Here is a 20,905-nt window from a genome sequence, read left to right on the forward strand (position 1 = left end):
CACAAAATAATAATAATAATAATAAAGAATATTTGAGAGAAAAAATCAACAGCCACAGTGTATACAAATAACTCCAAGGCAGAAAAACAACTAACCAGCATGGTATCCTTCAAAGTAACAGAGAAGAAAATGAAATACCTAGGAATAAACCTAACTAAAGATGTGGAAGATCTCTATGAAGAAAACTACAAAACACTAAAAAAAAAAATAGGAGACTTTAAAAAGTAGAGAAATATACTATGTTCCTGATGGGCAAAATCAATATCATCAAAATGTCCATATTACCAAAAGCAATATATACATTCAACACAATCCCAATCAACTTACCAAGAACATAATTCATGGAGCTGGAAAAAAATAACACAAAGGTTCAATTGGAAACACAAAACACCACGAATAGTCAGAACCATCCTGAAGAATGAGAACCTAGTGAGAGGCATCACAGTCCCAGACCTTCAGACATATTATAGGGCGGTAATTGCCAAAACAGCCTGGTACTGGCACAAAGACAGAGAGGAAGATCAATGAAGTAGAATAGAAGCAACAAAAGGGACTCCACACAGGTACAGAAAAATCATCTTCAACAAGAAAACACATGACAATCAAAGGAAAAAGGAAGATCTCTTCAATAAATGCTGTTGGGACAATTGGTTGATAGCATACAGAAATAAGAAGCTAGACACACACCTTTCACCATACACAAACATCAAATCTAAATGGATAAAAGATCTAAACTACATCCAGAAACCATCAAAGTTTTGGAAGAAAAAGTGGGAAACACTCCGCAAGCTACAGCTAGAGACACTGACTTCTTAGAAAAATCACCAAAAGCAAAGGCAGTCAAGACCAAAATAAACAAATGGGACTACATCAAACTAAAAAGCTTATGCGCAGCAAAGGAAACAATCAACAAAGTAAAAAAGCAACCAACAGAATGGGGAAAACAAATCTTTGCACACTACACAGGAGACAAGGGGATAATCTCCAGAATATATAAAGAACTCAAAAACAACCAAAATAACAAAACAAACAAACCAGTCAAGATGGGCATGGGAAACGGGCAGACACTTTACCAAGGGACAAATCCAAATGGCTAACAGGCATAGGAAAAAATGCTCAAGTTCTCTGATAATAAGGGAAAATCCAAATAAAAACATCATCACTGAGATACCACTCAATTCCAGTAAGAATGGCCAACAACACTTGCTGGCGAGGATACGGGGAAAAACGAATCCTATTCCACTGCTGGTGGGATTGCAGGCTGGTGCAGCCTCTATGGAAATCAGTATGGAGAACACTCAGACAACTAAAAATCTGCATACCATATGACACAGCAATACCACTTCTAGGAATATATCAAAAATACCTGTTACGTGAAAAAGCAATATGCACCCCAATGTTCACAGCAGTACAATCAAAAATCACTAAAACTTGGAAGCAACCAAAATGCCCACCAACAGAAGACTGGATAAGGAAACTACGGTTTATCTACTCTACGTAATACTACTCCATTATTAAAAATATATATACATGTCTTGTGACCAAATGGGCCCGCGTGGAAACTATTATGCTAAGGGAAATGAGCCAATACCAAAAGGTCAGATATCATATGTTTGTCTTAATACAAGAAAACACGATGTCAAATCTAAAAATCATATCTTATCACATTTCCAAGCTGTCTGTACTACACACAATAAGATCTTGTGATGTAACCTATTAATCAACAATTCACGATAGACTGATTGCATATGATTACCTAAGACTTTTAGTATCCCTCTTTTCACTGTTAGTACTACTATCCATGGGTAATGATTATCTAGTTCGTTCTGTACTTCCATTTGAACCTACATAGTCATATGCTAGCATTAATTTCTGCAGGAAGATATTGGACACTTTTTTGTACCACCCTAGCATCACACTGATGCCCCTGCTATGAGTTTGACAACACCATGGAGATGAAGATTCACTATTCCATTTTATTTAAATTTTTTCTTTCTTTTTCTCCTCTCAACCCAAGGTGGACTATACGTTAAGGGGGAGGTATAATGGAAGTGCAGCAGAAATAAATATGTCCATAGGCAGAAACAGAGAGAAGTGTATCCCCATACTTGCAAGACAAAGATGGTCCCACAGCAAAATAACAGATAAGCCCCTACATTGTTTGGGGACACCTCAATGGCAGTACGATGGACATCTGACAACAATGGGGGAGGAGAGGGAGGAGAAAACTCAATGCCTATTAAACAGTATCATAAAATAAAGAAAATATATTTATATTATTTTTAAAATTTAAGATATTAAATTAGATTAATGGTGTTGCCTAACAATAAATACTACTTTCTTTCTTGTTTTCCTAATAATAATAACAATAATAATAATAAAAGCTCACCTAAAGTACAACAGTTTCTGGAAATGACAATGCTGTGCTTAATAATTAAGCACTATAGTAGACTTATTAGAGAAAAATCTGCTCAACCAGGGGCCAGCATAATAATTTAATAGACTAATCTTCCACCGCAAGTGTTGGCATCCCATAAGGGTACCAGTTCATGCCCTGACTGTTTTACTCCCCCTCTAGCTCCTTGGTTGTTGCCTGGGAAAGCTGCAGAGGATGGTCCAGACACCTGGGCCCCTGCTTCCACATGGGAGACCCAAAGGAGGCTACCAGTTCTTGGTTTTGGATCAACTTAACTCTGATGACTGCAGCCATTGTAGAATGAACCAGGAGACAGAAGATCTTTCTCTTTCTTCTCTATAAATCTCCCTTTCAAATAGAAATAAATAAATCTTTCCCAAAAGTCTGCTCAATTTGACACTGTTTATACTAAACCTTTCAAGATTAAATATTAGTGACATCAAAGGAACACTGGTTTAATAATTTTTAATGATACTAACCTATAAAATACAAGCTTATCCTCCATTATGACAGCTTTACATCCCATGTCAAAATATTTTATAGATTATACAAAAAACAATAAGGCCACTTAAAATTCTTTGTATTAATTCAGAAAATGAATTCTACTGTGGCCAATCCCCTTGTTGATTGAATTATTTCAAAACTAACAGCTGGTGTTCTAGCTGAATACTGTTTATACTCACCCACAATCAGTACAAATTCAACTTGAGATTCTGAATAATAATATTACAACATGTTAGCATTCCAGTATAAAATAACCAGTAACTAAGAAACAGTAATTAAGAGAAAATAACATTATGTTCTATTCTCACTAGAAAGCAAGATATTATGCTTGATCATTTTATAATACATGTGGTTCACCATATAACACACCAGGAGAGATTATCAATCTGTCTTAAGTAACCAGTACTGAAAAATCAATTGCTTAAATAATGACTCTGCCTCTGGATAAAACTGATTGAAAGCACCATACAATCTACAGATAAGAGAAGCAAGATCAGACCGGCAGAAAATTTTAAAGTATTTAAGCATATTTCAAAAGTATGATAAGTAATAACACAATAGTATGTTGGTTACACCATATAGTTTGGTATATTCTCTTGGCTTAAAACCAATGTACAAACATGAAAATTACAAGGAAACAATACATATACATATATTTTCCTTTCCTTTGAAATTTGTACATTATCTCTCTGAATTTTGTTATATACAATTTTAGACATTTTTACCCCATGTTGTTAGTGCCTGTTTTTTAACATTATAAAAATTTTAAGTCCAAATATTCTAAGTGAAACCTAACCATCATGATGATGTAAATGTGTGAATTGTTACATCATCCAAGTACAACGGTTGTATACAGCGTCCTTTTCTGAATATAAATAGGATTTGCTAAAAGATGGATGTAACCCAATCCTTGTTGCCTTTTGGTACACATGCAAGAGACTGTGCACTCACAGTCTATAAATTTTGCAGACACACAAAGACAATGTGATGAGGTCTATATGTGAGACCTCCCATCTGAGACTCACACAAACTTAATTAGTATATTTGAAATTTTTGGCAAAGTATTTCAAATTCTTCCTTTTCTTTATTCTGTGCTTAAGTGAATAAAAGTGAAAAATGTAGATTAACAGGTTGACTCAGTTTCACAAAAATTATGATTTCTGATCTCAAACCATCTCCAAAGTCACCAATTGATCTCAGTACCTGTCTCTTTCTTCACATCTGATATTTAAAGGCTTACTCCTCCTTTAAGACTCCAAACACATTTTCTCCCCCCTTGGAAACAGTATCTTATAAAAAGTGGCTTCACTAAAAGTAAATGCTTACTTGAAATTGCTGGTTTTGAACTTGATATCTCTCCAACAAAGATGGGCTCATCATCATCATCATCCTCAACCTCTTTTACTTTCTTCTGCCATGGCTCCAGTTCTTCTTCCTCACATTCCATAAAGAGTTCCGCCATTTTTGAAATATCTAATAGTCAAAAAGAGAGAAACAAATCTTATTTTAAAAGAATTGTTAAATTATATTGGGATACATAATAAGATACTTAAAATAGCAACGATGAAAAATTCAGAGTCTAAAATAATAACTAGTAAATTTCAGGTACAGACACATAGAAATGAAGGAAAGGAGAGTGGACTGGAAGAAGAAATCAGTAGTTCTCTACAATGAACAAAAATTTGGGGGACAGTCAAATTCAGCCAAATGAGCTTCTGTCACACATCTGGAATGTGACCTATAAAGACTATTATTAACAAAGATAAGGAAAAAAGCAGATAAGCAGTAAGAGGAAACGGGAAAAATAAATTAATAAAACTAAACTTATTTCTGGGATGCCAACCATAGAGCAAAGGATGAAGTTCTAGACTAAAATACAAAAATTGAATGCCACTTACTCCACCTTGGGCAAATTAGATAGGTACGACCTGAACAAGTGATCAGAGCAGTACACACAGTAAATTTTATTATTTTTAAATTCTAACCGAGTACATAGAGCTTGTAAGCATTTTAGTACTTCACTCTTAAATATAAACAAATAATAAGTATAAGGAATTATAAGAGAACCTATTATCAAAAGACAAAAGTAAAAAATAGCAAAGTAAAAGAATCCTTAGGAAAAGAGACAACACATAGATAAAGCAAAAGAAGATGCCCCAAAGCCTTGGAACCCTACACTTCTGTAGGAGACCAGGAGGAGGCTACTGGCTCCTGGCTTCAGACTGGATCAGTTCCAGCATTGTGGTCATTTAGGAAGTAACCCAGCAGATGGAAGACCTTCTTCTCTGATCCTCCTTCTCTCTCTAAATCTGCTTTTCCAATAAAAATAAAAATAAACTTTAAAAAATATATATTAGAAAAGAAATCTGTGTATTTAGAGATATAAGAATGAACTTTGTAAAACATAATGTTCAGAAAAATAAGGTACAGAGTTCAAAACGTGATAGCCAAAACTACTAAATACAGTTAAAAACAACCAAAATACTAAGTTGAATGAATAACTCCAGAGTTAGAACAAAAAGAGAAAATACACTAAATAGGTCAGATGGGGTTATCAGAAAATTAATTTCAAAGGTACAATATCCATTTGATCAAATTCATACAAGGAAAATAAAAAGCAGGAGTAGGTTATTAAACAAATAATCCAAGAAAAAAACTTGGTAGGAGTTTTAAATTTCCTAGATAGGAGGACACAGATCACTGGGTTGAACTGGTCTTCAACATGATGGTCTTAAACAACATGATAAACAAAGAAAATGATGTACCAAGAAATATCACCACAAAATTTCAGAACAATGAAGATTTAAACAACATCCAAAGATACACCAGTTGACAGGGCTAAAACAGAACAGGTCATATACCAAAGACCAAGAGTAAGACTAAAGCTTGAAAACAAATAATGCTCTAAAGGTTCAGACTGAAACTAATTTTCAACCATAAAGTTTATACACAAACTTTTCAACAAATATTAGGACAGAAATAACCAGATTTACTTCCTATGGATTCCTTTCTAAAAAACATGCCATCGAATCAACCAAGGGTAAGAATCATTAACCAAAAGACACAAGAGGTTTGCAACCCAGCACCAAGTCCCAGTTGGCCTGCAAAACCAGTTAAGACTGGATTAAGAGAAAAGCACTTCAAAAGCAATGCCGCTGAGGACCATAAAAAAGGTGATTAATAGGTGTGGAGTACTTCTATGTGTACAAAAGTGTTCTTGAGGAAACTCGTTTTTTAGATTACTTTTTAAATGACATACATATATTGCTTTAAGATATGGAGGAAGGAAGAAAAGCATTAGGAATAGGAGGAGAGGAGATAGGGAAGAAAAATACACAGTACTGAAGAACTAAAATAGCAATAGAGATGGATACCAACAGTGCTTAGCTAGAGAATAACACAGGGAGAGAATGCAAGAAACGAAAACCTCCAGGATTCTGACTTAGACAATGTTTAATTCATCCTTTAAATGTTGTCATTTCTAAAAGTATTTTTTTTATTAAAACAATACCATTTTGAAAAAGACTCAAATTTGAAAAATTACTCCAAATAAAGAGAATGTTCCATGATGATCTTAGTACTGAAACAATGCTTTGGGAATGGCATTAGTAGGAAATGTAAATTAAATGCCATTCTTCCAAATTTTTTTTAATTTACCTTTTATAAAAATACATCACAAATCATTTATTGGCTCAATGTTACTTAAGGATATACTTGTCCATCTACCAGAAAAAGGCCTGTTTTCCAAAATGTCACCAACTTTATAAATGTTATGCTTTTTAAATTAATTATACAGTTTTTCAAGTCAAATAACTAAAAATGCCCATTTTAACTGACAATTCATAGCTTGCCACTTGCATATTCTATGTATCTCAAACACTGCCCTCATGGCTACTTCTACCTACAACACACGTTCTTTTCACCTATACAGTGTACATTAATGAATAAAAAGCACACAGACCATGGACTTAATGAACAGCTCAAATCTCCACTGCACCATTTCTAACCACATGACTGGAGGAATCACTGCAGTATACTTTCCCACATGTAGAATACACACATAATATATAATAGAAGATATTTTATAATGCATAGATTCAAGTGCCATATGAAGGATCTAACTTAAAGCAGATATTAAACAAAAAGTTAAATTTCTGTTCTTCCTAACTTTTGGTTCACATATAACTACCACAGTGAAATATCAAATTTTTACTTTTCTTCTAATTTTGAACTACACTGATAATTCAGTATTAACATAAGTGGTCTCCAACTGCTCACTATGATTTCATATCATAAGTCAAGTAGAGCTAACCTGAGTGTATCTTCAACCATATAATAGTATATAATAATGTATGAACTAGGTGATGTGAAGCAACACTTAATTTTAAAATATAAGAAAGACCCATTGTATACTGCTAATAAAAGTAATGCTTACTTGCACATGGTATTTATTATGATGAACTATGCTTTCCCCAAAGTCAGATGTTGAAGTCCAAAAATGCAATTTCTTAGATTATAACTGTATTTGCAGACAAATGTAGAGATAATTAAGTTGAAAATGAAAACACTGAAGTGTGTCCTCATCCAACCTGACTGCTGTCCTTCACAGAGATCAGGACACAAACAAATGTACTAAGAGAGGAACACATAAAGAACTGAGCAGAATATGCTATTTCCAAGTCAGGGAAGATTGGAACACTCTCACAGGGCCCTAAGAAGAAATCAACCCTACAATACCTATATCTTGGAATTCAAAATTCAAGAACTTTGAGAAAACAAATTTCCACTATGTAAACCTATGGTACTTTGTTAGGGCATTTTGTAAGTAAACTAACACAGTATAATACTAATTAAAAAGTTCTTCCTTGTTTTTTAACAGGGCTCTATCACTGTTAACATAACCAAGCTATATTGCTGAGAGAAAAAAAAAGACTTGAAGATATTTATTATCTACATAATTTTATTTAGAAATAATTTGGATTTGTCTATGCGTAGAAGAAATCCAATTAATTATTTATAGCAAACTGACAACACAGTGAAAACATTTCATTTCTGCTTTACTCATTTCATTTACATTGTTTTTGCATATTTTCTACATTAACAATTTTAAGTGTTTAAATAAAATTTATCCCACCTCTCATCCTTTCCCCTACATCAGTTTATATGAATGCCACACACACTAGTATCAGGTGGCAGCAACACTTACTTTTTGGTTGAAAAGGGTTGTCGCCCATCAAGTTGCAGAGTTGACTTTCTGTAAATTGTCACCTGAGTACTGACACATGACATCAGTCAATTTTATTAGTTACTTTAAGTAACATGAAATACTGAAATATGAAACTTTGGATTCTTGGATCTAATTTTGATCTCTTCACTCACCATGTGACTCCAGACAAGACAGCAAATAATGTCTTGGTTTTCCTTCCTATAAAATAAAGATACCTATAATTAGGATGTTTTTCACTAAATTAAATTTATACGAATTTAATTTTTTCCCATAAAATTTTAATTTTTAAGTTTGATATATTCATCACTCATTCTATTCATTTCTGAACAACTTAAATTGAATAAGTAAAATGGTGGCTGTGAATTAGCTGCATGGCAAGTCCCAGTTCCACCAACCAGGAAGTAAACAAAACAAGATTCAGGCTGGTTAAGATCACTTGATTCCAAAACAGCACCCAGATTAACTGCTACCAACCTGCAAGCTCACTGTGTCCTCATTACAATGTATTAGCATAGTAAAAATGGCTCCCTCCACAGCAGTTCACAACTGCCATGGCAACCTACGGAAGTGACCATATAAAGAGAAAGAAGAGGCAGGTCCCTAATTCCTAGAAGTCCCTGCCACTTTTCCAGAAATATGATTAATATTCTGTCCAGATGTTAACATCCATTTCCTAGACCTCTTAAATGGAGAAACTCATTATCAGTGGAGTAGTCTGTTTTTGCTGCTTAACTCCTTTTCTGGCTCAAGATTGATCTCTCACCTTCCCCAAAGTGGGAGAGTAGTCCCACAATGCAGGAGCCCCCAGCTTTCTGGAATTACTTGTGTTAAGTATATTTGAAGTAATTTGATGAATTAGTAAATTAAAACTAATTGGGGAGGACAGCATTGGGGCACAGGAAATAAAGCGCTGCCCATGATGACAGTATCCCATATGGCCTCCAGTCCTGGCTGCTCCACCTTCAATCCAACTGTCTGCTAAAGTATCTAGGGAATACAATGGAAAATGGATCAAATGTTTGCGCCCCAGCACCCCATGGAAATTTCTAAGAATCTTTCAGCTCCTGCCTTTGCCAGCCTTAACTGCAGCAGCCACTGGGGAGTGAATCAGTGAATGGAAGGCATCTGTCTCTCCCTCTCTTTCTCTATAACTCTGCTTTGAAAATAAATCTTAAGATGCTAATAAATAATAATTTAAAGTATTCTTTTGAAAGAATAAATAATCACCCGATAATGAATTATTTAGTAAGTTTGATTTCTGGAATGCTAGGGGACATTAATATTTAAATGCTACATTTCAAAACAACTGAAGTTATTTTTATAAGAAAACAATTTAAAACTTTAAGTTTTCTGTATTAAGTTTATATTTTTATTCCTAAGAAGAACAAAAAATAAGGTTGTATTTTATCATAGACCGATTCGAAAATAAACTATACATGACCCACTTCATGCAAGCAACATGTTGAATTCTAGAAGAAACCAAAGATGAATAAGTCACAGTCATAGCCTTCAAAAGCATACAATCTTGTATTCTGCAATTCATTGGGCTTTCAACCCTGTTATCAAAAGAATACATCTGAACTGCTTTACTTGAACCATGACTTTGTTTTGGTAATTCCCACACATGAGACAGCATAACTTTCTCTTTTTCATTTTATTGGAAAGACAGAGAGGCAGAGTCTTGAATCTGCCAGTTTACTCCCCCAAAATTCTTAATAGTTGGGGTTGAGCTACACTGAAACCAGAAGCCTAAAACTCAATCTAGGTCTCTCACATGTATGACAGGCATCCAAGTCCTTGAACCATCACATGCTACCGCCTATGTGCACATCAGCAGGAAGCTAGATCTGAAGCAAGAAGCTCAGACTCCTACCAGGCACTATGATATGGAAATAGTATCTTAAACACTGTACCAAAATCCAATCCACCAGCATAAAGAAAAACGTTTTTTAAAAAATTGCTTTGGTTACAAAGAAAAAAGATTTAAAAAAAATTAGACACTAGAAATCTAAAATACTGAAATACAAAGCTAACTCCATTTTCAGATTCCTTTTTCCTCAAAATGAAAAAAACAAGTTTTCCTAGTTTTACATTTCCAGATTGTCTGAATTGAATTAATCCAAAAAAAGACTATTACTTGTAACTTCAAAAATTATTATTATAATTATAAGCTGTTTGTTCAGTTCCATACCTAGCCCCATCTCTCATACAAACTAATGTGAGCTCTCACCTAGCCAAGCCCAGTCCACTACAGGTCCAGTCTGACCAGTGGGTACTATGGTCTACTTACTCAGGGCGACCCCAATAACCTCCACTCCTGCTTTTATATGTGTCTGCATGTACTATGGATTAGCCCAATTCATCCTGCATCGCATCTAGCTTTCATGTACATTCATGTGTACTGTGGCTTAGCTCAACCAGGCCCACCTCCAGACCCAGCCCACCCACATGGGTACTGCTGCCTTGACCAGCCTGGCCTACTCCCAGCCCTAGATTTCATGCTTACCAGCAGGAGCTGCAGCACAGCAGGGTAGTAGCCATAATTCCCCTACCAGGTATATTCCCAACTCTGGATCTTGCATCTGCTAGTGAGTACTGCAGTCCAACCTGACATGATTTGCAGCCAGTCATGGCACTTGCCAGCAAGTGTTGTGGCCTAGCCTAGCTGGCCTGCAGTCATTCTGGTACCTGTGTGTGCCAGCAAGTACAGCAGCCTAGTTCAGCATGGCCCACTCCCAGAATCACCAGTGAAAGTAGTGGCCCAGGAAGGGAGTCCCTGAAGTTCCTCTTCCAGGCTCACTTCCAGTCCCAAGTTCTTGAGCATACCAACAGGTACTGCAACCCACTCTAAGATGACCCACCCTCAGTCTCAAGATTCACCAGCAGGTGCCACTGCCTGGTTCAGCCTGGTTTGTCCCCAGTTCCAGCTCTCATTGGCAAGTACAGCAGCCCAGCCCAGCCTGCACACCCCCCAACCCTCATAACTGGCAGGTGTTACAGTACAACCCAGCCTGGCCTTTGCCCCATTCAAATTCTCACTTGCACCTGTGTGTGCTGTGCACTGGCTCAGCCCAGCCCACCCTTAGATTCGGCTTACACATATGCTGATAAATTCCACAGCCCAGCCTGGTCTGGCCTGATTTGTCCCCAGTTCCAGCTCTTGCACTGACCAGCCTAGCAGGGGAGTTCTCCAAGTTCCTCTACCAGACTTACTCCCAGCAACAGATCTCACATATGCCTGAAGGTGCTGTGGCCCAGCCTGATATAGCCACCCCAAGTCCTGGCTCTCACTGGTGGATATTGAAGCCCAGCCTAACTGGCCTACACCCATTCTGGCTCTCACTGATTGGTGCTACAGCCTAGCCCAGCTTGATCCACCCTCAAACCCAGCTCTCATGTAAACCCCACACCCATTCTGGCTCTCATGCACACCAGCGGGTACTACAGCCTAGCCCAGTCTGGCCCACTAGTACCATAAACAATCTGTTCCCAGACCCACTTCTCCTGCATCCTGACAGGTGAGGTAGCCCAGCAAAAGGTGCCTCACCCCTTGCGCCAACATTCACAGGCAAGTACTACGGCCTAGCCCAGCCAGGGATGCCTACCATCCCCAGTTTTGAGTGTGCCAGTGAATGGTGGGTGATGCTATTTAGCCCAGGTCAGGTCTTCCACATGATCAGGTCCTTGGCTTGACCCAGACATGCCCTTTGGTATTCCCTCTCTAAACCATTCCATCTCAGCTCCCTCAGCTACTTGTAAGTGCAGTGGCTCATTCTGCAGGAAACTCCAGAAGTCATTCCTCCTCAAACAGGCCCTTAGCTGCTCCCACTCCAATACGACCCCAGATCTTTCCTGGGCAATCTGCAGCACGCCCCCCCCCCCCCGCCCTTCCTGGGGCCAAGATGGTAAATCCCAGATAGGCATTCCTCACATATCTTTAAAAACAAAAAAAAGAATAGAAACTATGCTAGCACACTGGTATAGGTAACACAAATGTGGCATTAACCAGGCCCAGAATGCCCACCAGCTATTACCTGCTTTTCTCCCAGCAGTATTAACATTTGTCTAGGTACAAAGCAACCTAAGCAGTTGCCCACAGCTGGGGATTATCTCCTATCTGGCCAAGCCCCAGCTGCTGCAGACATTTGGAAAGTGAACCAGCATGGAACATCTTTCTCTTTGTCTCGGTTTTTCAAATAAAATGAAAATATAATAACAAATGTTTAAAGCTTTTTAAAAATATTGGACATTTTCCATTAACTTTTTAAAGCTCCCTACTAGGATGAAAATTAATTCCAAAAAAGTTACTTCAGACCCCCAAAATACTTCAGAATTTAATCCATTCCATTTTGCAAACTGTCCACATGCTTATACTTCTCATTCTATTAATATTTTCAAGTATATTTAAAAGTAAGCTATGCATAAAGATTTGTCCCTACAAAAATTTTTAGATTATCAATGTCAATGTGGGCATAAGTTTCTTAACAATTTGAAAAATTCAATTAATCCACTGATGTCATTTGATACAATTTGCTTCATTAAATATCACTGGTAAATGCATGTAATCAAGCACACAGCAGGTACTATGTCCACATCACCTGCTAGATACTAGAGAGGGTCTTTACTCTTCAATAGGGAAGGAGTGAACAATTCCACAAACCACACCTACAGGGTCTGCACAAAGTCTCAGTAATGCCACAACTTTCAGCCACGTCACTTTACAACTTCAGCCTCAGAAAGTCAATTCAGATGATGGATTCAACTGAACTAACTCAATACAGTTTTTTAAAAAAGAGTCTAGTCATATAATTTAAACACTGAACAAAAACAGTAAAATGTGATGAAGAAAGAATGCCAGGTTCAAATTCCGCCTCAACTACTTAATTAGCCCTATACCCTGGCTTCATGGGATTACAATGAAGATTCAATGAGATGACCAAAAAAAGCACATAGCTCAATCCCCGGTATGCAGAAATCATTCAATAAATCACAATCGTTTTAATTCTAGGCTAAATTTCACTTTAAAGAACTTCAAGAACTAATCTCAATCCTATCATCACAATGGAATTTACATGCTATCAGCTAAGCACTTACAAACCAAGGGATGTTGTTATATAAGACACCAAGTAACAGGCAGGCATTTAGCACAGTAATTAAATCGCCAATTGCAATGCCCACATCCCCATCAGAATGCCTGGTTCAAGTTCAGCTCCTCCACTCCAATACAGATTCCTGCTGATAATAAATGATTGCTCAAGTACTTGGTTCCCTTTCACCCACATGGGAAACTCAGAATGAGTTCTGGACATTTTGGCTTCAACTCAGCCCAGCTATTTTAGGCATTTGGGGAGTTATCTAGGGAATGGAAGATTTCTATCAATCTATCAATCTCTCCTTCCACCATCATCTATCAGTCTGCTCTTCAAATAAAATGAAAGCAAATTAATAAATCAAAAGCAAAGAGTTTCAGTATAGCATCATGACAAATTTTAATTCTATAACTACCATTTTCTAGAAAGTGGCTGTCAAATCTATACACATTTTAACTTTAAAAAAAAGCATTTCCGAATTAATCATCAGTTAGTGTATTGTAGTATTGGAGTATTATTAATATACTATTTATCCATATCCTGAAAATATAATCTAACAGAATAAAGCAAGTATCTAACTTAAAAATATCAACATATAAAAATCTACATTTGGATAAAGTATTTACTACTATTTCCATATGAAAAACAATTCGATTTTGCATGTATCCTGTATCTTTTTTTTAAACTCTGACGGATTGGGTCATTATAACATGAGCAGCAGGTCATGCCAGAGTCTGATGTTAGCAACAAATATCAAAGCATGGGTTCTTTGCTGCTCCACTTAAAATGCAGCTCCCAACTAATGCACTGGGAAAGACAGCAAATATGGACCGAAGTGCTTGGGCATCTGCCATCCACATGGGATACCAGGACACAGTCCCTCGCTCCCCGTTTGGGTCTGGCCCTGCCCTGGCTGTTGAAGTCATTTGGGGATTGAACCAGCAGGTGGAAAATGTCGCTCTCTCTTCCTCTTGTAACTCATAGAAGTAGAATATAAAAGTTGATTATGAGGGATGCAGTGAATTGTTCTCTTCCTGGATTCCATTAGTTGAAAGTATTCAGTGAAGTAATCTAAGGAATTACATAAAGTTAATCCCTGGGTTTTTCATTATAAATATCCTTTTTAACTGAGGGCTGTGTTCCCAATCAAGAAGGTAACAACATCATAACACAAAGGAGAAAATAAAAAATAAGAAACAGAATCATTTCAAATCAGTAGAAATTTAATTCACAACTTGAGTTTAAGATGAACACTCTAGCTGTAACAAACATTAAGCATTTAAGAATTGTGCTTGGGGCCAGCATTGTGGCACAGCACAATAAGCTACCCCCCTCTGATGTCAGCATCCCACACAGGTGCTATTTGGTGTCCAAGCTGCTCAACTTATGATCCAGCATCTTGCTACTGAGTCTGGGAAAGCAACAAAGGATACACTAAGCCTTTGGGTTCCTGTTGCAGGCTGCTGCTATGCCACAAAACCACCCCTATTGCTCAACCTTAAAGCTTTGGTTTATGTTTTATACCATTTTATATAAAGATACAAAAGTTCATCTGGAAACACAAGAGAGCACAAATAGCCAAAGCTATCCTGAAGACTAAAAATTAAGCTAAAGGAATCACAATTTCAGACCTTAAGACATACTACAGAGCAGTGGTCATCAAAACAGTCTGGTACTGGTACAGAAATAGAAAAAAAGATCAATGGAACAGAATAGAAACACCAGGAAGGAGCCCACATATGTATAGTCAACTAATTTTTTTTAAAGATTTATTTTTATTATTATTTTTTTTTTTATTGGAAAGGCGGATATACAGAGAGGAGAGACAGAGAGGAAGATCTTCCGTCCGATGATTCACTCCCCAAGCGGGCGCAACGGCCGATGCTATGCCAGTCCGAAGCCAGGAGCCTCTTCCGGGTCTCCCACGCGGGTGCAGGGTCCAAAAGCTTTGGGCTGTCCTCGACTGCTTTCCCGGGCCACAGGCAGGGAGCTGGAAGGGAAGCGGGGCTGCCGGGGATAGAACTGGCGCCCATATGGGATCCCGGGCGTGCAAGGCGAGGACCTTAACCACTGCACCACCACGCCAGGCCCGTCAACTAATTTTTGACAAGAAAATTTAAAACAAGCCAGGGAAAAAGCCTTGTCCATTCAACAAATACTGTTGGGACAAATGGATAGCACCCCTGCAGAATTAAAAAGACCTGCACCTGTCACATTACACAAAAAAAATCAACTCTTAAATATTTCAAAGTCAAAAATCTACACCCAGAAACCATCAAATTATTAAAGGAAAACATAGGAAGCACACTCCAAGATATAGAAATAGGGAAAGACTTCTTGGAAAAGACACCGAAAGCATGGGCAGTCAAAGACAAAATAAAACAAATGGGACTACATCAAACTAAAAAGCTTCTGTACAGCAAAGAAAATAATTAACAAAGTGAAGAAACAACCAACTGAAAGGGAGAAAATTATTGCACAATACACAACTGATACAGCACTAATATCCAGGAGTTACAAAGAGCTTCAGAAACCCAGGGACAGATTAAAAAAAAAAAAAACAAAAAACCCTCTGCAAAGAAATGGGTGAAGGAAATCCACAGACATTTTTCAAAAGAACAGATTCAAATGGCTAGCAGACATATGAAAAGATGCTTGGGCCCAGCAGTGTGGCCTAGCGGCTAAAAGTCCTTGCCTTGAACACGCCAGGATCCCATATGGACGCCGGTTCTAATCCCGGCAGCTCCACTTCCCATCCAGCTCCCCACTTGTGGCCTGGGAAAGCAGTCGAGGATGGCCCAAAGCCTTGGGACCCTGCACCCGTGTGGGAGACCCGGAAGAGGCTCCTGGCTTCGGACTGGCATAGCATTGGCCATTGTGCTCACTTGGGGTGTGAATCATCGGACGGAAGATCTTCCTCTCTGTATATCTGACTTTCCAATAAATAAATAAATCTTAAAAAAAAAAAAAAAGATGCTCAGACTCCCTAGCCAGCCATCAGGGAGATACCAATGAAAACCACGCTGAGGTTCTACCTAACTCCAGTGAGGTTGGCCTACACTCAGAACTCTACTAACAACATTTGCTGGCATGGATGTGGGGAGAAAGGTATTCTCCTTCACTGCTGGTGGGAGTGCAGGCTAGTACAATCATTATGGAAATCATTATGGAGAATGCTTAGAGAACTGCAAATAAGCCTGCCATATGACCCAGCTATCTCACTCCTAGGAATGTATCCAAAGGAAATGAAAACTGGATATATGAGAAGGGGATCTGTAATCCTATATTTACAGCAGCACAATCTACAATAGCAAAGACATGGAAACAATCCAGAAGCCCATCCAAAGAGGAGTGGTTAAAGAAACTGGTCATCTACTCCATGGAATATTACTCAGCCATTAAAAAGAATGAAATCGTACCATTGCCAACTAGACAGTCCCAACAAGAAACTATTATGCTCAGTGAAATAAGTGAATTCCAAAAGGACAAATATCATATGTTCTAATATAAGGCAGCCTTCATGCAAATTTTAAGATTAATAACTCTTTCCATACTATTTTTGCTACATCCCATGTGTTTTGATGCTTTTGTTTTCATTTTCATTTCTTCCAAATAGTTTCTTTTGTCAAATTCATCACTGGCTCATGAATCACACTGTAGCATCCTTTTATCCAAGAAGCTTTTGTGGGCTTTTTTTCTTCACCCATGTGTTGGTTAATCAGTGGTGTGTTTAGCGACTCCATGGTGCTACATATTTTTGATTTAACTTCATACCTGTTGTTGACTTTGTTTTGTGGCTTCTCATTTAAGAGAATATAGTGATGGTGTAGTAGAAACTACCATATCCAAATGTGAAAATAAAATGCAGTATGCATCTCTACTTCCAAATCAAATATGGACTCCCAATAAACTGTTGGACACACCCAGACAGTGGGATGCTGGATGTCTGTACCAGCAATGTCAGGGCACACTTAAATGACAGACTGATGGACTTATGACTGCTTATGAATAACTATGCTATTGCAATAATATGGGGAAAATCAGTCAGGGGAAAGGGTGGGAATTGGGGAGGAGGAAGTCCCAAATCCTAAAGAATTATACCATGAAAGTCAAAAGAAAAAAAATTTTTTTTAAAGAAATGGGAGCCCAGCATGGTAGTCTAGTGGCTTAAGTCTTCACCTTACACATGCGGGGATACCATATGAGCTCCAGTTCTAATCCCAGCGGCCCTACTTCCCATCCAGCTCCCTGCCTGTGGCCTGGGAAAACAGTTGAGGATGGCCCAAAGCTTTGGTACCCTGCACCCATGTGGGAAACATGGAAGAAGCTCCGGGTTCCTAGTTTTGGATCAGCTCAGCTCCAGCTATAGTAGCTGCATGGGAATAAATCAACAGATGGAAGCTCTTTCTCTCTGTCTCTCCTCTCTGTATATCTGATTTACCAATAAAAATAAAATCTTAAAAAAGAAGAAATGGAGGGTTATAATTTTAGAATTCAAATTTCAAGTAAACTTATCTTTGAGTAATAATGAAGCATATTCAACTCAAATTGTGTGATCTCTCAAGAATTCCCACCTCAAGAAGGTATTACAAAATTAAATTTATTTAAATGTTCATTACCTTAAAATCCTATGGATAGGTTGGCAGCAGGTTAAGCTGCCACATGGCATATCAATATCCCATATTGAACTGCCAATTAGAATCCCAGCTCTACTTCTGACTCAACTCTGCCAACAGTGGCTGAAGTCCTTGACATGGGAGATCCAATTAAAGTTTTTGACTCCTGGCTCTGGTCAGACCCAGTCCCTGCTGGTACAACCATTTAGAAAGTGAATCAATACACCAAGAACTTTTTTTCTTTCTCCTGTTTCTCCTTCTCTTTGTCATGCTATGTTTCAAATAAACAAATAACAAAAATTATATGAAATCTAAGAATAAGGAGCTATTTTTAAAACTCCACTGTACACTAATTTCGTATCACCTGTTAATTTCATTATGGAAATCCACTGTAATAGCATTAGAAAAGCAAAGGATATCACCTACTCTGGCATTAGAAACAATAAGCACTAAACCTACATACAATTAGAAGCTGACAGCTAAAACTTGTTTCAGTGTCAGCTAAGTATCAATCTTTTTCAGAATCTGTCTAGTTCTTCTTTTTGTTGTAAAGGGCACATTTCAACCACATAAACCAGAAACATGACTACCAGCACCTAAAAACACTGCAGACAAAATTCCTAGAATCTTAAGATACTTGAGAAGATATATCTCACCTAATTACTCAAAGATTCTGATTTTTTTTTTAAGAATACTGCCTCCTGATAAAGATCACTCAGAAAAACAAGATCTTAAAAGGGAAGACTATGAATACTTATAATCTTTAAAAAGGTTGAGATTCAGCCTTAAAAACAAAAAAAGAGGTCTACAAAAAGATAGGATTAAGTAGGCAAAACCCAGGTCCTAAAAGAGGTCACTTAAGTTCCAAACACGTGAGATGAGTGGTTGGACCAACTTCTCCTGACTACTTCCTAATTTAAACAAACAAAAAAAATTATTATCTGAAGGTAATTTGCCTAAAACTTAACATTTTCTCTGAATTAGCAGAAATCTAGATGGATTCCTTAAAGTCAAAACAATTATCTAAGCTGGCAAAATCAATCCACAAATAATTAAGAATTTTTTTTAAAAAAATCACAGTCACTCAGTATTTAATGTAAGGTAAAAACATCAATACTGCAAAGGGTATGAAAAAGATCTCAACTTGGTAAGTTATTGATTAGGGAGATTAATAAATACAAAATAGGACAAAATTACTGTGATAATAAAAACCAAAAGTGGTAACAAGGGCCTAGTGGCAAGACTGGTCTCATAGCTAAGATGACAACATTCCTTATCAAAGTGCCTGCTTCGGTGTCTGAATCTGGCTTTATATATCAATTTCCTGTTGTTGTAGACCCTGGTGTGCAGCAGATGCTAATTCAAATAGTTAGGTCCTTAACATCCACATAGAAGACCTGAACTAACTTCCCACCTCAACCATTTGGAGCATTTGGGAAGTGAACCAGCAGGTAGGACCTCTCTTTGTGTCCCTCTTCAATAAATAAAAAATGAAAATAAATAAAATTTTTTACAGTGGCAAAGACTCTGGATAATGTTAAAGAGTGGGGGCTATACATACAAAGAGTTTTTAAATTTCATGCATTTTATACAAAATTTCTGGGAAGACAAGGTAGTGTATCAAGTTCTCATAAGATTCTATGAATTAAAAAGTTAACAATCTTTGGACCAAGGCTTGTATGTGCTTTGATGTAGTAAGTTACTGTCTACATTGCCAATAACCTTAAGAGTCTCAGCTGCTCCACTTCCAATCCAGCTTCCTGCTAATGTACTGGGAAAGCAGTGGGAGTGGTCCAAATACTTGGGCCTTTGCACCAATGCTGGAATCCTTAAAGAAACTCCAGGCTTCTGGACTCAGCCTGGCTCAGAACTGGCCATGGCAAACATTTGGGGAGTATACCAGCAGATAAAAGATCTTTGTCCCTCCTTCTAACTGTGTCTTTCAAATAAGTAAAACAAATCATTTATATTACATATATACAGAAGTCAAGAGTTTAAAAAAAGGCAATCATACCTAGTAGGGCTACTATGAAGGAGGCATATGCATTAATCCTTAAAGGAAAGAAGTTTTCTTCTCATTACCATTTTTTAAAAAAGTATGTAAGATAATAATATGAGGCTTTAAAATATCTCAAAAAGAGAATGATGGTAAAGGCTTGCATTTGCCAAAAAAAAAATTTACAAAAGTATAAATTTTGAACTTATCAGATACCTTTTGGTTGCCAGAGATCCATAGATGAAGAGTTTTTCCTTCCAATGCTATATTTATAAAGCATGTACTATGTGCCAAATCCCAGAATAACGAATCAAAAACTAAGATACAGTTGTTATACACATGAAACATATTTATAAGAGACAGATATTCACACAAAGAGATATAAGCTAAAAATAAGTGCAATGAAGCCTATGAACTGGAGTTATTAGCACAATTTAAGCTGGATTCCCTAAAACAGGGTGATAATTAAGTTGTCATTTGAGGAAACGAGGAGGAACGGAGAATTGCTATAGCCATTAACAAAGGGTTGGAGGCAAACAGAAGGAACAAAACATTTCATGCAAAATGAACAGTATGTGCAAAAGATGTACCATAACAAAAAGACTGTGATTTAGGCAAGAAAGTGCAAAACCAGGACAGAGAATCTAAAACAGTTTACTCATTCTGTGTTTTCTCAGATGATGTTCCAGGATTGTTTTTTCAGATGGCACTTCAGGGAGGTTAATCTTGCAACACTACTTCGAAGGGCCAGATCACTAGTCAACCAATGAAAGCTGCAAGAAACCAGTGTAAGAGTTCTAAACACACAAAGCATGAAGATGTACACTGCTTGAGTGGGAAGGATCCACCTGCCTCTCTTCTACATCCTAGATGTGTCTTGCAGGCAGGAAGAATGCTCTTGCTGCCCTCTGTAGTTTCTGGATGCAAGCAAGAAGAACCTTTCTGCTCTCCCTATTCCACATTCTGGATACTATTCCCCCATCCCTGCTGTAAAAGCCTTCCCAAACTGCATTTCAGTTAGACATCCCCACTGTCACCTTAACATGTCACAATTAA

At 37.4% G+C, this 20,905-nt stretch overlaps 1 protein-coding gene across 11 annotated transcripts in view; it reads right to left on the bottom strand.

The window, feature by feature from the left end:
* ZNF280D (zinc finger protein 280D) overlaps positions 1 to 20,905 on the bottom strand; it is a 96,155-nt gene that overhangs the window by 65,446 nt on the left and 9,804 nt on the right. For 4 of the 11 annotated variants that reach the window (XR_005882584.1, XM_040969012.1, XM_040969005.1 and 1 more), the window contains exons 2-4: positions 8,300 to 8,345; positions 4,247 to 4,393; positions 3,100 to 3,129 (exon numbers count right to left, since the gene is read on the bottom strand). Coding sequence is in view for 10 of the 11 variants with exons in the window: in XM_040969012.1 (XP_040824946.1) it covers positions 3,100 to 3,129; positions 4,247 to 4,382 (166 nt within the window). In the remaining variant the exon portion in view is untranslated. Of the gene's footprint in view, positions 1 to 327; positions 348 to 1,366; positions 2,905 to 3,099; positions 3,130 to 4,246; positions 4,394 to 8,126; positions 8,196 to 8,299; positions 8,346 to 20,905 lie in introns of those variants that run through there. The other 7 variants (XM_040969007.1, XM_040969008.1, XM_040969009.1 and 4 more) reach the window with 6 other exon arrangements.

This window comes from Ochotona curzoniae, unplaced genomic scaffold (assembly GCF_017591425.1).
Source record: "Ochotona curzoniae isolate NIBS_2020 unplaced genomic scaffold, NIBS_Ocur_1.0 scaffold_4701, whole genome shotgun sequence".
Classification (NCBI taxonomy): Eukaryota; Metazoa; Chordata; class Mammalia; order Lagomorpha; family Ochotonidae; genus Ochotona; species Ochotona curzoniae.